Genomic DNA, 14,766 nt, shown 5'->3' with positions numbered 1-14,766 from the left:
TTTGTAATTCGAATGCTCCGAGGTTTTTTGACGTCTATCTGTTATATTAGATTTGAAAATTTTATTGTTAGAAATATTATTTACGGTCGTAATGAAATTCAGGGAAAAGTGTTTTATTTTTTTGACATGTTGATGGTTCTATTTTTATTGAAATTGTTTTTTTTTTTTAATGTATGATATTTGTAATTAAAGGGGTTTGATCGCACAGTTTACGTTTAGGTAGGTACTGTTCAAATATGTCTTTCACGGTCGTGTATTTTTAAGCACTAAACTGGAATCCGACGCTACTCAAGGTTGTAACACCCTTTACAAAATTCAATACCATTGAAGTGTAAAACGATTTACCAAATCCCTCGCTTGCAAAGCCAATCCGCATAGTATTCTTGTTCTAACTGCCAGATTGAACATACCAAACGCCCACAGAACCTTAATTGTACTTTAAACCTGAAAATCGAACACACAAAAATTCCAAAGTACCAATTTTAATCCCGTTGCGCTATTCGAACTCGAAATCACTGGCCGCAGACAACGGCCGCTTAACAGTCGAAAAATGAAAAACAATTCCAATTTGGAACGTCAACCATTTGAATTTGGAAGCGAGGCGACGAGGCGTGCGTCGGCATTGCGCGACAGAACGCATGGCATGCGGGGGTTAGTGGGATGTAGAAATCGTTTGGACTCGGTTTGCACATCATTTTAAGCCGGCTATTAAGTGTTAGTGTTTCAGAGTTTTGTAGTAGCCACTCGAAACTGGGTAGGGGAAATCAGTTTGGGGAGAATAGTGGAGTTTGGGGTTTAGCACAAGCGGTGGGCAACAATACAAATAAATGCATTCTGTATTCGGTGTTCCAGAAGGTTATTTAAAACACTTTCCCGCCTAACTTATACAAGTTATGCGTTATTTCGTTTAAAAAAAAATAAAAAATAAATATAACCTGACACTAATCGCTGAAAACATCTAAATCTTTGTAGTTCCAAATTCAAATTGCAATTTTAAATTAAATTCTCTGTGTTTTTTATTTAAATTCCAAATTCAAAATGCCGTATTGCATTAAATTCTGTGGTGCACGTCAGTTTGAGACGAAACACGCTTGACTGCTCACGTCTATGTTATTATACGAGTTCCAAGACGTAGTGTTTCAGGTGTTCTGGTGCGGGAAGTTAGCAGAACTGTTCCGAAACCACGTAGAGCATCCTGATGTTAAATTAACAGGACTGGCAGTTTATTCGAAAATGAAAATAATAAAACCATGTAACAAAGATGATAATCATGATGTTCAAGCTTAATGAACGGAAAATGAATTTAAGAAGTTATGCAAAATAATCTTCGTGAATCCAATCATCAAACTGCACAGTCCAAAATAAACTCTGCATGTTTTCATATAAGTACTATAATACTATAAACCGATTTCAATTGAAACAAACAAAAAATATTGTCAACCACTTCATTATCACTCATTAAACCGCCGAAAAAAGCGTTGATACAATCCGATTGCCACACATTCACATGCAATTACCGCCTTTATGCTGTGGAACTTAAGTGTTAAAATAGCGTGTGTTAAAGTTATCATCTGTGGCGATCTGTGTCGGCGGCTGTTCGGACACATGTCTCGTACTCTCGTCGTTCCCAGCAATCGGTCGGCTCATTAACTTTTATTGGCAGAGCGACGTTCGGATTGACGGTGCTATGTCCGTGCGCATTGTGTCGCGGGATTCAGTCATTGTGGTAGTCTTATGGCTTGTGAGGTAAATGGTGACAGAGATGTGAGCAATCTAGATCTGCTGGCCTGATTGTTACAGGCCCATTAACTTCATCATCATCATATTAGCCTCACGTTGGTCTCCCCCAGTGAGCGCTAACCTTCCCGGTCTTGGGTCGCTTACATCCACTACCAGCAACCTTCTTCAAATCACAGGTCCACCGTGCAGCAGGACGTCTAACGCTACTTTAACTAAACATGATCTCCATTCAGACTCTTCTGCTCCATCGACCGCTCGTCCATTTACTCAGCTCATGTTTACTTAATCAAGCTGAAGAATGGTGGTTAGAATGGCTGAAGAATGCAGAGAAGAGGCCTGTATCCTTTGGGACAATGAACCGGCTGATGATGATTATGATCATACAGATTTTAAGGTCGAGGATTTTAGAGGACGTGTCAAGGTTTCAGTTTACCTCATTGTCAATCGCCATCTTAGTTCCATGCCGTACCGTAGCCTCAATGCGCACAGTACATTAGTCTTCACTATCGAATTATATGGTACATGTTACGGTCAACGCATAACTTTTTATAGCTCCTGTGATAGTCGAATCAAATTCCACACGTCCTTGTAGATCCTTTATATGGCTTATTTACAACCTATGTAGTTTATTGACGCCTCTTTACGGCCGAATTAGAAAATTGACGGCGATGGCCTTTTTTGACATTTTTACTGGGATAACGGGTTTCTCAGGTAACTGTGGAGTATTAGTTGCTTAGGGATACATTAAGCATATATATTTTGACCCAGACTCTAAAAAAATATGTTTATAAAATATCACCAAACCAAGTCAATAGTTAGCTGGTTGTTATACATGTAATACTGTTTTTTTCTATAACTGACCTATAAAAACCATATTCCATTTTTAAACCCTATTTCAAAATCCTCAATGCTACAAACCCTAAAAAAACAAAAAGAAATAACATCCTATTCGATGTTCAAATCCTATTTTCTCCAAATTCAAAATCTGAGCCATTCATAGCTGCACGACAAACGTCACAGCATGCTAGGCACTAATTCGTAGTATGCGCCTTCACGCCGACCGTGTCATGTCTAATTAATTATTAAATTAAATCTCGCTCGGACGCTGTTTAGAGAATTGTCCGGCTTGGTATAGCCGCTTTCGGGTGGTATTTGGACAAAACTGTGTTTTATTGAATACAATTTTCTAAAATTTCTTTGTAGTGCAAATTCTTCGTAAAGTTTGGACCAGATAACTTAGCATTTCTGAATTTTGCTTTATGACTTCCGGTGCTTTTTTAGCCAGATGCTCGAAGGAGTGCCCAAGGGACGCGGGTAAAACCAATGGCAGAAGCTAGTCTCACTAGCTTTGACTATAAAATAAAATAGTAGTAGTACTAAGTTAAAGTAACGTAATACCCCTGCAATCTGCATTGCACATAAAAATTTCAAGCCGCCAAATTCTACTTTGTAATAGATTTTCCGTGCCCAAGTACCTAACGACTAATAAAAATAGACGATGTTGATTCTGCACAGTTATTTTCTATACATTGTTATAATCTGTGTGTGTAGTTAGTTATTTGAAGCGGGAACTCTTTGTGTTAAGTTTTAGTAGTGTGTTGCAATTCTTTGTAATATTTACTAATAGCCTAGTGGGAAGGAGAAAAAAACAGAGAGTTACTTCGTACCACCCAGATTACACGGCTCCTCATTAAACGGATTATCTAGCACTAGATGATTTTTTCTAATCGGTACAATTGTATTTGAGTTTACACAAACCAATTCGTCAGCTTTATAGCGACCACGTACGTCCTCAAATGCCTTCATTTGACAAGAACCGCATATTTAAGAGACCAAAGTAAGAACACCTAACAATATTCATTAAACTACACCCACAAAGTCTACTCTCAAAACTTCCCTTCTACAAGTTCCTGACAAAACCTCAAATCACAACGGAAATGCGGTTAATAAGTAACAGCATTAATAAACCTTTGGTTAGGTATAGAACGTATTAATAATTCAGGTCTAACTGAGGCAGCCGGGTTGCGGCAAATAATTGAAGAGGAAAGCTATGGATTATGTCGAAGTATTGATCAGTTGGTATTGCTCTGCTACTTTGTAACGGACGCTTGAAATGTGCTTTTATAATGTGTGTGTAATTCGAAAACTGCAGGAACAATTATTACTAACTAATGGGGCTATTTAAAATAATTGTTTTTTTCTACAAGTGTCAGATGGAATGGTCAAAAAATGATCCACGGTATCACATTATGATATAATGAAATCTGCTTCTGGCCAATCGCAGTCCTTTATATGGTCTAACTTTTGATTATTTTCAAACAATGTCAATTTCAAATTCAGAGGTTCTATGAATTTTAATGTGAATATTCGTAATAAGTGTCCCAGTACGGCCAATCAAGCTACGCTTACTAGGACACATTGCTACGCAGTCCTTGACACAAATTGGTGACACAAAGTAATAGACAATTTAGCTCTGTAGTGTTCATATTCAAGTAGCCATGTTACAGGACGTATTTATAAAATGTTAAGTGGACAAATCGATTGTCCGTAACGATGACAATTTAATATCTATGTATTCTCATTTATATATTGGTTTGTATGGTATCATTCTTTATGATTATTATGAACTACATAATAAATTCAATAATTATAGATGTGCTATAGCTTAAACCTGAAGTGCGACTACACCTGGTTCTGACCGGTAAAAGCCAGTACATAAGGACGGATAAAGAAGTAAACAAGGAAGTATATAAGAAAGTACCTAAGAATGCTTATGCACATAAAGGAGTACGTAAATTTTTAAATCATAGAAGATAAAATACCTCGGCCACTGAAATTAAATGACGACTGATTATTATTATCACAATGAGCGTGAAAAACTACAAGACGTCACTGTGCATACATGAAAAAAGTAACTCTAACATTGAAAATAAACTCTATGAAATAACCATATCAATCAATCAAAAAAATAATCAACCATACCTTTATGATACCATAAAATATAAATTCCTATTACACAGATTTAAAATGCTATCAAAGTGCCAAGGATGCTGAAGATTAGAAATTAAATTATGTTGAAAAGCATTCCAATATTTCTTACGTTTTTCTGTGTCTCAGCACAGTTGCGTGAAACCAATGAAGCTCTCCCACTCTCACCGGTACAAATTAAACAAAGTTTTGACAATGTCATGACAGATGAGTACATAAATATATTAGCTAAAGATTTTGCAATAAAAGCAGCCGAACATTTTGTGAAAGAACTGGGCAATCAAAAGACGGCAATGTCTTCGAAGCTTTCACAAATCTCTAGGTTCGTATCTATTAAGTTTTTTATTTATATTTTAGGAACAGTGCGTTTTCATTATACCTAAAATGTATACGTTCGTAGTATCTCCTAATTATTGAGATCTATGCTTCCACTCGTGGTTTCACCCACATCTCAAGAGAACTACTTGGGTAGTAGTTTAATAATATAAGAAGTCCTTTCTAGACTAACCTGGGACCAATTCTCAGCCATTTTTGAATGTTACCCAGTGTAACTGACACGGCTTGATTTGTGTTCCAGATCTCCAATTGCAGAGGTTTCGATGGGCGCCTTACAGAACCAACAAAAGCCACTACAGCAAGCTGAGCCCGAAGACCAGGCATTGCCACTAGCTCAAGAACAAGGATTGTCACAAGTTCAAGAACAAGCATTATCACAGGCTCAAGAACAGCCTACGGCTGAAGCAATAGCACAGGCACAGATACAGGCAAAGCAAAATGCAAAAGTCGTAAAAAGGGTGCTAAAAAAAGCAAAAGAAAAGCAAAAGCCGGCCTCAGAGGTACAAGCTGAATTTGAGGAAAAGGGTGAAGAAGTTGAAGAACCACCAATAAAACCAACCAAAAATCAAAATGGTAATAATATAATGCTGGATTCAGATGAAGCTTTGAATTTACTAAAAGAGCCTGAACCAGATGGTGATCATTTAGATTCCCAATCTGGAGAACTAAGCAAGGAAGCAGCGAGAGAAAGAATACCTGTTGTACAGGTGATGAAGATCAATGGTGCATACTATAGAAGGTTGCTAGGATTAATATAGGAATGAAAGCAATTTGGATTCAGGTCATGAAATTATTTAGTTGTACCGCTTTGGTAAAACGTTTATTACATATAGCTAATCCTACTGAAACTAAAGAAGACAGTGACTTCAAAACTTGATAAGACTTTTTGTTCACGCCCTAAAAATACTCAAAAGGTCCCAAATCCTAAATACACCAGACAACGATCACTTATTCACTCAAACATGTCCGTTTTCCTCAGCCTTCTTGTTATTATAAATGTATAGAAAGCCTCGTATTAAATATTTACGGGGACCTTAAAGGTGTTATCCACGGTCCTACCGGGATTACGACGCGAGCAACTATTATCAGGTGTGAGGAGGGTCTTGGAACGAGTACCTCTTGCCATTAAGACGAGAAATAATTTTATCTTAGTGCTTTTGAGCATGTTCGGCAGGTTAAGGAAGTGTCGTTTTGATATGAAGGGTATAGTGTCATGACTATGGACCTCTGTTATGCGATACATTTTTATAAAATCTATATTGTCTAGAGGTAACATTTAGATACTGACCTGTGGCAATTTATGCAGAATTGTGACTACGTTTAGGACTTCTGAAAAATTGTCCTTTGAGATGTTTATCATTTCTGTAAGAAAATATTTTAGCTAAATCTCGCTAAACGGAGTCTTTATTTGCATCAGAATCAGCAGCAAACAGAATACCAGCCGTAAATCTTTCCTTTAAATCCAGACTCTTTTTCATACACCCACAATTTATTTCTTTCATAACTAACTTCGTCTTTCATTACAAGAAATCGCAGCACTCCGTATGCGCATATTCAAGTATCTTGCCATTCATTTGCAAGTATGAAGTCTTCATAATGGTCTGTGAAAGTAACAGTATTCGCACAATAGGCAAGAAGGATCTCGTTGGAAAGCGAGAGGAAATCCGCAAAGATCGTCTCGGCTATAATTCACATAGCTCTATGAATTATTGATAACCACAGACGGGATGGGATTAGATTCTAAATAAATAGGGTTCGGGCCTTTTAAAAATATATGTTGGGAATGATGTTGCTGAAATAAAGGTCGTTTAGGGTTATGAGATTTGGACGTGGACGGTTGCGTAACTGTGTTTTGGTGAGATAGTTTTTGAAGATAAGTCTTTGAATGAGGAAGTGATAAAAGTCTGTGTTGGAGCTGGCAACAGAAAACATTATTGAACTAGGTTGAGATAAGTCGAGCGTGTACATATTGTGCTGTTGGTATTATTTGGCGAATAATTTGATGTTGACTTTTTTAAGAATACGTTTTTATGAGTACAATAGAGGAGATTCGTCATTAATTTGTTTTACATTATCTTCAAGCGTTTTTGTTTGTTAAATAAGGCACGAAAACGTTTTTACGAAAAATTCTATTCAAAACCTGTTAGAGCATAGGTTAGTCATAGTCTGTGGTTCAGTACCGACGCTCGGAACAGGCTCAAAGGTATCCACAACAAAGATTTTCCGTCCGTCAGCCGTCGCTATCACTTCGAAAATATCTCCTAAACGAACGCAAGCCCCAACCCATTTGCTAATTATCTGTCCGTCTGTCAGTTCACATTGTCATATACGCGATTGCGTCCATTCAATAATTCATAGTGTGTCGGAATCGGCATGTAAATCGTGCGGTTTCACTGTTTCTACCGATAGTTTAGTATGGTTTTTGGCGTCATTTGAATATTCTGGTGTTGTGTATTTGATTGATTTTGTATTGGTTTGATTTGTTTGTGTTGTGTGAAATTAATCAAGTAAAGTAATGGTAAAAACTCTAAATGATCAAAAATCTGTACTAGTGAAAAATTATATACAAGTATGTTTACCAAAGATCATAAGTATAATGGATTTGTCAAACCAGTCTACAGCTGTTTAAGTTCTTCTTAGGCTGCTTCAAACAAGATATATTCTCCAAATGAGTTCTTGGTAACAAAAACAATGGTACACTGTAGGCATTATCCTAGATAGAATTTGATTGCTGTCAAATGAGGGTATTTCTTCGAGCTGATCATACTTAAATCGATTGCCAAATATCTAACCACCCCATTGACACTAAGCCCAGATAGCTGACAAGAACTGTCAACAAAAAACAAATGACAACGGAATTTTTAATTCGAAATTCGAAAGCCATAATCCTGATCCATCCATTTTGTTATTTTAAAATGTTACTGTTACACAACTTATAACTGTTATATTACAGAGATATAATCCCTGCCAGTCATGCTTACTACTGAAGACTGCCTAAGTGGATTAGAAGGCATTAGCGTCGGATCAATAAGGTCCCCAGTTTGATTCCCGTTCGCTACCGGTTCTTTTCGGATTTCTCGTTCGGGATTTACTTATCTACTAGTTTCTTGCTACCAAATGAAGTTGACATGTTTATTTTGGTATAAAGAGGAATTTATTTCTGGTAAAGATTTCGTGTCCTAAATTGAATATGGGTTTAACATTTTGATTAGCCATAGGAATTATGTATTATGTTTGGTGTTTGTTAATCTCTGTTTATTATGATAGGAGTCTATTAAATGTTGAGTTTATAAACTAAATCTGACCAAAATATGCCAACACCGTCAGTTATTTCAAAATTGTATACATGCCTCATCGTATAAAAAAATATCAACAACACCAACCCTTTATTGTGTCTGTACAATTTTGTTGAAGATTGTGTAGCTTTCAAAACCAGGAGCATACACCTTCAAGCTTAAAAAACAAAATGCAAACTAAAACGGTCAAACACAAAACTCGGGTATATTTTTCTCCAATTCAAACACAGCACACCTCAATAACATCTTCTAAAACAAACACGATTAAACGAAAGACTTCATTAAACCGACGGACAAATGGAACGGAGCGAATAAAAATAAGTAAGCAATGCAAAAGAAATGCGTTTGTATATCTGAGGCAGATAAGCGGAATGGAAACGTGAGATATACGGAGTAGAAAGATGTGGATGCGGTAGAAGTAACCACACCCAAAACTGCAAAAATATTGCAAGAAATGGTTGTGTACCATCTTCTTTATGTCCATGTTCTCAAGTTTTTTGAGGTCGGCGCAATATGTTTGCCGCTTCCATTCCTCTCTGTCAACTATCATACTAACATCCACTCCCTTCTTATTCATGTCCTCTTTCAGGGAATTAATCCATCTTTGCTTTGGTATATCGTGGCAATCGTAGAATTTAATTGCGTTCTGTAAGAACTCTCTTAAACTTGTCTTTATCAATGTAACTGTCGATCACAATCAGTAATGAATAGAAAACATACTTACCTATTTTTGATACCATTATTTTGCTTCAACATTTCACGAAATAGTGAACCAATGAACTAAAGGAAGTCAAAGCCGAGACGAGTGTTCTTGACACCTTGCCAATTTTACATCTCGCCATTTTGAAGCAAAATTCACCTTTCCAAAAATATTTGACGTTCCACGTAGAGCTTGCGCCGCAGGGGACTGCAACTGTAGCCGACCTATTTTAAATTTTCCCTTCCTATACTTGAACACTTTTATATAACTCTCCGATTTCCTGACGTTTACGTTGCCGTGTTTCCAGAGTTTTGAAGTCGCTTCTAGAAAGATCGCTGAAGAATCTCTCAGTGAGGAGATAAATAAAAGTTTGTCGATTTATTTTGTGCGGGAATAAAGTTAAATATTATGTCGTGTAAGTAGTTGTCGGTTTGAGTGTTTCGTTTGTTAGTTTGTTGAGTAAACGCTTTCGAATAGGATACAATTATTTATCATTTATGTATTCCTTATACGGTGTATATAGAAGTTTTTCTATATATATCGTATACGATACGACGTTGGTCAAATAAATTGGAATAGTCTGTCAAGATTTTTGGGCTTATGAGAATCAGCACTAATTAATATTTCGGAGATGTAAAGCTGATTAGGCTTAAGATAAGATTAATTGAATCAACAAAGGTAAGAAGAATTATTTCAAAATGAGGATATTTGGGTCGAAATTTCAACAGCCAATGATTGCAAAAGAACAAAGAAACGAACCGAACATCTAACTGCAATATCCCTAAATTGCTTCAACGACTTCCATTATCTTATTATCAAGTAGATTACAATCTTAAAAGCAAACGGGGCGAGACAAAAACCATTTCAACTAGAAACCTCTATTTCCTGAATTTCAGTGTCGCAATGGCCTAATTTCTATTCAAAGTCTGGACTGGCTGGGCCGACGTGACACGAATCGCGCGCGCAATTGCCCTTTATTGTGTTACAGCTGGTTTGAACTGGTTCGAGCCGGATCGGGGTGGCGCGAACTGGATCGCCCCGGTTACACGGGTGAAATGCGGTTTAGTGCGGATTTAGTGTTTGTTAGTGCTGCAAAAATGGTAGCTGCAGTTTTTTATAGGTAAAAGTTTTTTTTGGATTATTGAAAGCTAGAGGTTTTTAGAATATTGAATATTGAAGGCAGTGTGGAGTAAGAAAGATGTGTAAATGTAGAGCAAGGGAGATACTGGGTATGATCGTAGCTATATTTAAAGGAAGGGGACAGGCAAAGATACTACGGTCTGATTGAGTGAAAGACGATGTATATTTATTTCATTTACCTTGACTTCTAGATCGTAATTTAACTGACCATTCTGATTACACTTCGAGATTAATATTAGTGTACGGTAGGAGCAGCTGCCATCTTACGCCTTGCTAGCAGTTGAAACATCATCACATAGGTATGATTGCATATACCGGCAGCAAACAGCTACTCTTCCTAACCCAATTCACCCGAGACTGTACAATTCATGGTACAATGTACCACACAATGAATTTAAGTTTCTCAGTAGAAACCTGAAGCCCTCGGAAACGTCTTATAAAGCAGTCTTTATATCTCAAAGGAGCGTCTGCTACCCGGTAATTAATCTTTCAGCTCTCACGTCTTTAGTTTTAGGTTGAGATTTGAGTGACAGGCGTAGCGGGTAGCGTATTGGTGGGTATGACCAGCTAGCTAGGTTATTAGGAGATATTTGATAATAATTGGACGAAATGAGATTGAACAGCCACTAAAAGTAACGATAGCAGTTTTCATACCTATAATGTAAAAGTAAAATCACGTTTTTATATATGGCTCCCCTGAGTATGTGGCCAACAAGAATTTATAGAATATAACAATTCTTAACCAATATACCTACGACCTAAAAAGGTCGTAACGGTCATAAGTTAACAATAGAAAAGATTTCATCCTGCAAGGCTTCAAGAAATACATACAACACGGTTTTCATATATCGCTCAGTCTAACAACAAAGCCACAGGCTACTTCTGTAACTATACATTACAGTTAGACTCAAAGTTCGCGATATGAATATAATGAGTTTCATATCGCGAGTGAGGAGTTTCTTGAGAACTTATATTGTACTGGCAATGTTGGGATTGGATGGCATAACTGTATAACTGGCTAAGATTCTGTCTTATAAGATTTGTACGAAATTATTTATAAAGTCGTGGTGGCCGAGTGGTCAAAGCATCAATCATCAGCCTTAAGAGTGTGCGGGTTTTATTCCAAACTAGCTTTTGCCCGCGGCTTCGCTCCCGTCAACTGACTTCTCTACTTTACCCTATTTTTTTTTCATAAGAACATTCTCCTGACAATAACAAACACAACAAAAAAAGAATTAGCCAAATTGGTCCAGGCGTTGTTGAGTTATGCGCTTACCAACACATTTTGCGATTCATTTTTATATTATAGATTAACCACCAATGTAATCGTATCTAAGTTGTTTGTACTTTCCAAGTACATGTATCTTGGACATCAATGACTGATTAAAGGTGAAGGACAAAATCTTGAGGAGACCCGGACAATAAAGTCTGAAATCGCCAATCTACCTTGATAAAGCCTGGTAATTGACGCTAGTCCTACCTTTGCCCTGTATGTGTGGGATCATAAAATTATAATACTCCAAGCAAGATTAAAAATATAATTTCTTCAAAAAGGATTTTTCAATTAATTTACCTAAACCTAAAATTAAGCGCTTGAAGCCACTCAAACAAGCCATCGCAATCAAGATTCAGGAGTTCATTGTTAAGCAGCGTAAAGCGCTTTTGTCTCGCTTTTTGCAGCAACACATCTTTTTACGACATTCCTTTGTTTTTATACGTTTAATTTAATCTCATTGTTAGGACAGCTGGTCCCAAGACAAAGGGAGAATGTCACTTCTGAGCTTGCTGAGTGCCAAGAAGAATCGCTTTGTACGGTGTTACAAAGTTTAGTTTTAAAGATATGCTGTTTAATTTTAGTATCTGTCTGTTTTTTTACATATTAGGACAGATTTTTGTGAATATTTTTGTATTACTTAAAACAGGATTTGTGGTTACCGATGCCTACTAAAACCCTTTGTAATATTATACATGCAAAAATAACTCTGCTTTCACGCCACGGTAACCGAAGCGAATCGGTTTTCGGTAGGGTAAAGGCGGGATAGATGCCCCACTTTTTGAAATATGCTTATAATTTAATAAATATTGGTTCTACATTAATAACACCTATGAATGTAACTAGTTTAATCCTTTATGTTTATTTGTGATTTGTCTTTTTGGACCTATATACTACACGTTTTGCAGATTTTAGCTTTTTTTAGACCTCAATTTTTGGGGATAGATGCCTACCCCTATGGATAGTTGCCCCACCTTGAAAATACTAGCGAGGATAGATGCCTACGGTGCGGGATAGATGCCCTTCATACTGTTTAAGTATATTAAATTAATAATATTTATATATTTTTTGACTTTAATTTATTTGAAATGAAAAGTATTTTACAGTTTTTAAAATCTTTTTATATTCATTATCAGATTAATTAAAATTAACACAATAATATTCTAAAAGTATTTTTTCAACAAAAATAATGTATTTTATATTTGAAACACTTATTATAAAATATTAATTATTTAGTTTCAACATGCAAAATCATAAAAATCATTCTTTCTTAAAAACTAAAATAACACAATATACTTAGCATCATAATATTTAACCGGACAGTGCTTTAAGTTTTCTACATCTCGAGCAAAAATTTCTGAAAAGTATAGAGGTTTCATGTAACGAGCACTGACACATTACACATTGAATCCAGTCGGATTTAGACTTTGTTTATTCATAGTTTTCAAAGCATTATATGCAGTTATTTTTATTTGTATCTTTAGGCTCATCCTGCCCATCTCTTTTAGTCTTCTTCACCGGCAAACCTTTAGTTTTCTATTCCTTAACTTTGTTCTTAAGTGAATTGTCTTCATCTTCACTGTTTGAACTGTAAATCATTCGTAATCAATAAAAAGTGTAAATACCTATACATAAACACATGAAAAATATATATTCAAAGCACTTATAATACATTCAGGGTACACGTGGTGTATGGAGGGATAGATGCCCCTAGGGGCACCTATACCGTAAAAAATCAGGGCAACTATCCTTTTTGACAGGGTTAGATACCCTAGTATTTTTTTAAATAAATAAATACAATAGAGCAACTATTTACATCAAAATGTATACTTCATGAAACAATATACATACGTAATAAAAAAATTGATGGAATTAATATCTACTTATAAAGTTATACAACAGCAAATACTCACCTTTAAAAATTTTACGCTCGCTGTAAGTTCGCCGCGGAGATGAATTCACACACGAGCGAAACGCGACCTCATCCCTCGATGGCGCGTGGCTAATTTAGGTGCGGGGTGCTTGTGGCTTCTAGTTAAACGGTTGTTTCTTAATCGCGAGCATGGGAAGTTAGGTTTTTTAAAAATGGGGCATCTATCCCACTGCGGCATCTATCCCGCCTTTACCCTATACAGATAGTCTAGGAAAATCTAGTTATGAATAAACAAAATAAAAAAACCTTAAACAAATAAAACCTTCACACTTACAATAAAGCTCATTATTAAATCTGAGTTAAATGAAACTTTTCATGAGAACTCAGTAAAGAAGACTTTCATTCCTGAAAATACTTCCCTGAAGCGACATTTTCGATACAAATACCAGTATCTCATAGGTCGTGATTACCTGACCTAGATTCTGAGTCCCGCAGGTCGATCGGTGCCCCACTGCCATTTGCTGTCACACTGAAATGATGATAATTGAATATTGTGTGTTCTATTTCAGTTTGTTACAGAGCTGTTAATACTTTTGTTTTGTTATTGTCAATCTACACGTATATTACCTCAAGAGTTTGCTTGTTTGTTTGAACACGCTAATCTCGGGGACTACAGGATCAATATGAAAATTATTGCAGTGTCAAATAACTCATTTATCGTAGAAGGCTACCTACTTTTTATCCAGGTGAGTGGAAAAGTTTCCATGGGACGCGGGTGAAGCCGCATTTCGATGCTAGTATCAATCACGGACAGTGCATTTATTTGTTCAAGCTTTTTGTTACGTCTGCCCATCATTTAAGTAGACTTCGACACTTACTGATTAGTCTTGGGCACACGTCTATGGTTCGAAGCAATAAAATATATTAACTTTCGATTTCAGTCATATATTTGCATTTGAAACAAAGCTTTTAAGATCAAAATACAAAAAAGAAGTCACTAATTATTCACAGTATGCAATTCGCATTAACATGATAATACCGAACCGCCCCTTATTGTGAATCATACTTGTTACCTCCCATTAATGTCCCTCTAGTGTTGTACTGGTGTGCGGGATTTGGGCAATCCCGTGTATTCTGGGTCGCCATTTTGGGGATTAGACGAGAACACACATACTAAGTTCGTAACAAGGTTTTAAACTAGGTCATAGGAACGGTTCACCTGATTCCAACGAAGTTTATTCCCTTTCGTAAAGTAAACACGGCACGTTTCGTTCGCAATCGATTCTTTTGGGACAGAGTGCAAGAAACAAATTCATTGAGCCTTGTTTTTATTTATTGGATTTAGTTTAGTTATTTATTGAAGAAGTTCGTTTGTAGCTTAGATTTGTACCTAAATGTTCTGGAGTCTCGACTAGATATA

At 36.4% G+C, this 14,766-nt stretch overlaps 1 protein-coding gene across 1 annotated transcript; it reads left to right on the top strand.

The window, feature by feature from the left end:
- Positions 1 to 4,811: 4,811 nt before the first annotated feature.
- Positions 4,812 to 5,892, top strand: LOC124630716. The gene is made up of 2 exons (XM_047164694.1): positions 4,812 to 5,050; positions 5,306 to 5,892. The coding sequence occupies exons 1-2, from the start codon at positions 4,812 to 4,814 to the stop codon at positions 5,820 to 5,822; spliced, it is 756 nt and encodes a 251-aa protein (XP_047020650.1). The 3' UTR covers positions 5,823 to 5,892.
- The last annotated feature ends 8,874 nt before the right edge of the window (positions 5,893 to 14,766 follow it).

Source organism: Helicoverpa zea, chromosome 5 (genome assembly GCF_022581195.2).
Source record: "Helicoverpa zea isolate HzStark_Cry1AcR chromosome 5, ilHelZeax1.1, whole genome shotgun sequence".
Lineage (NCBI taxonomy): Eukaryota > Metazoa > Arthropoda > Insecta > Lepidoptera > Noctuidae > Helicoverpa > Helicoverpa zea.
The sequence above is the reverse complement of the archived record's forward strand: the minus strand, read 5'-3'. Positions and strand labels throughout refer to the sequence as shown.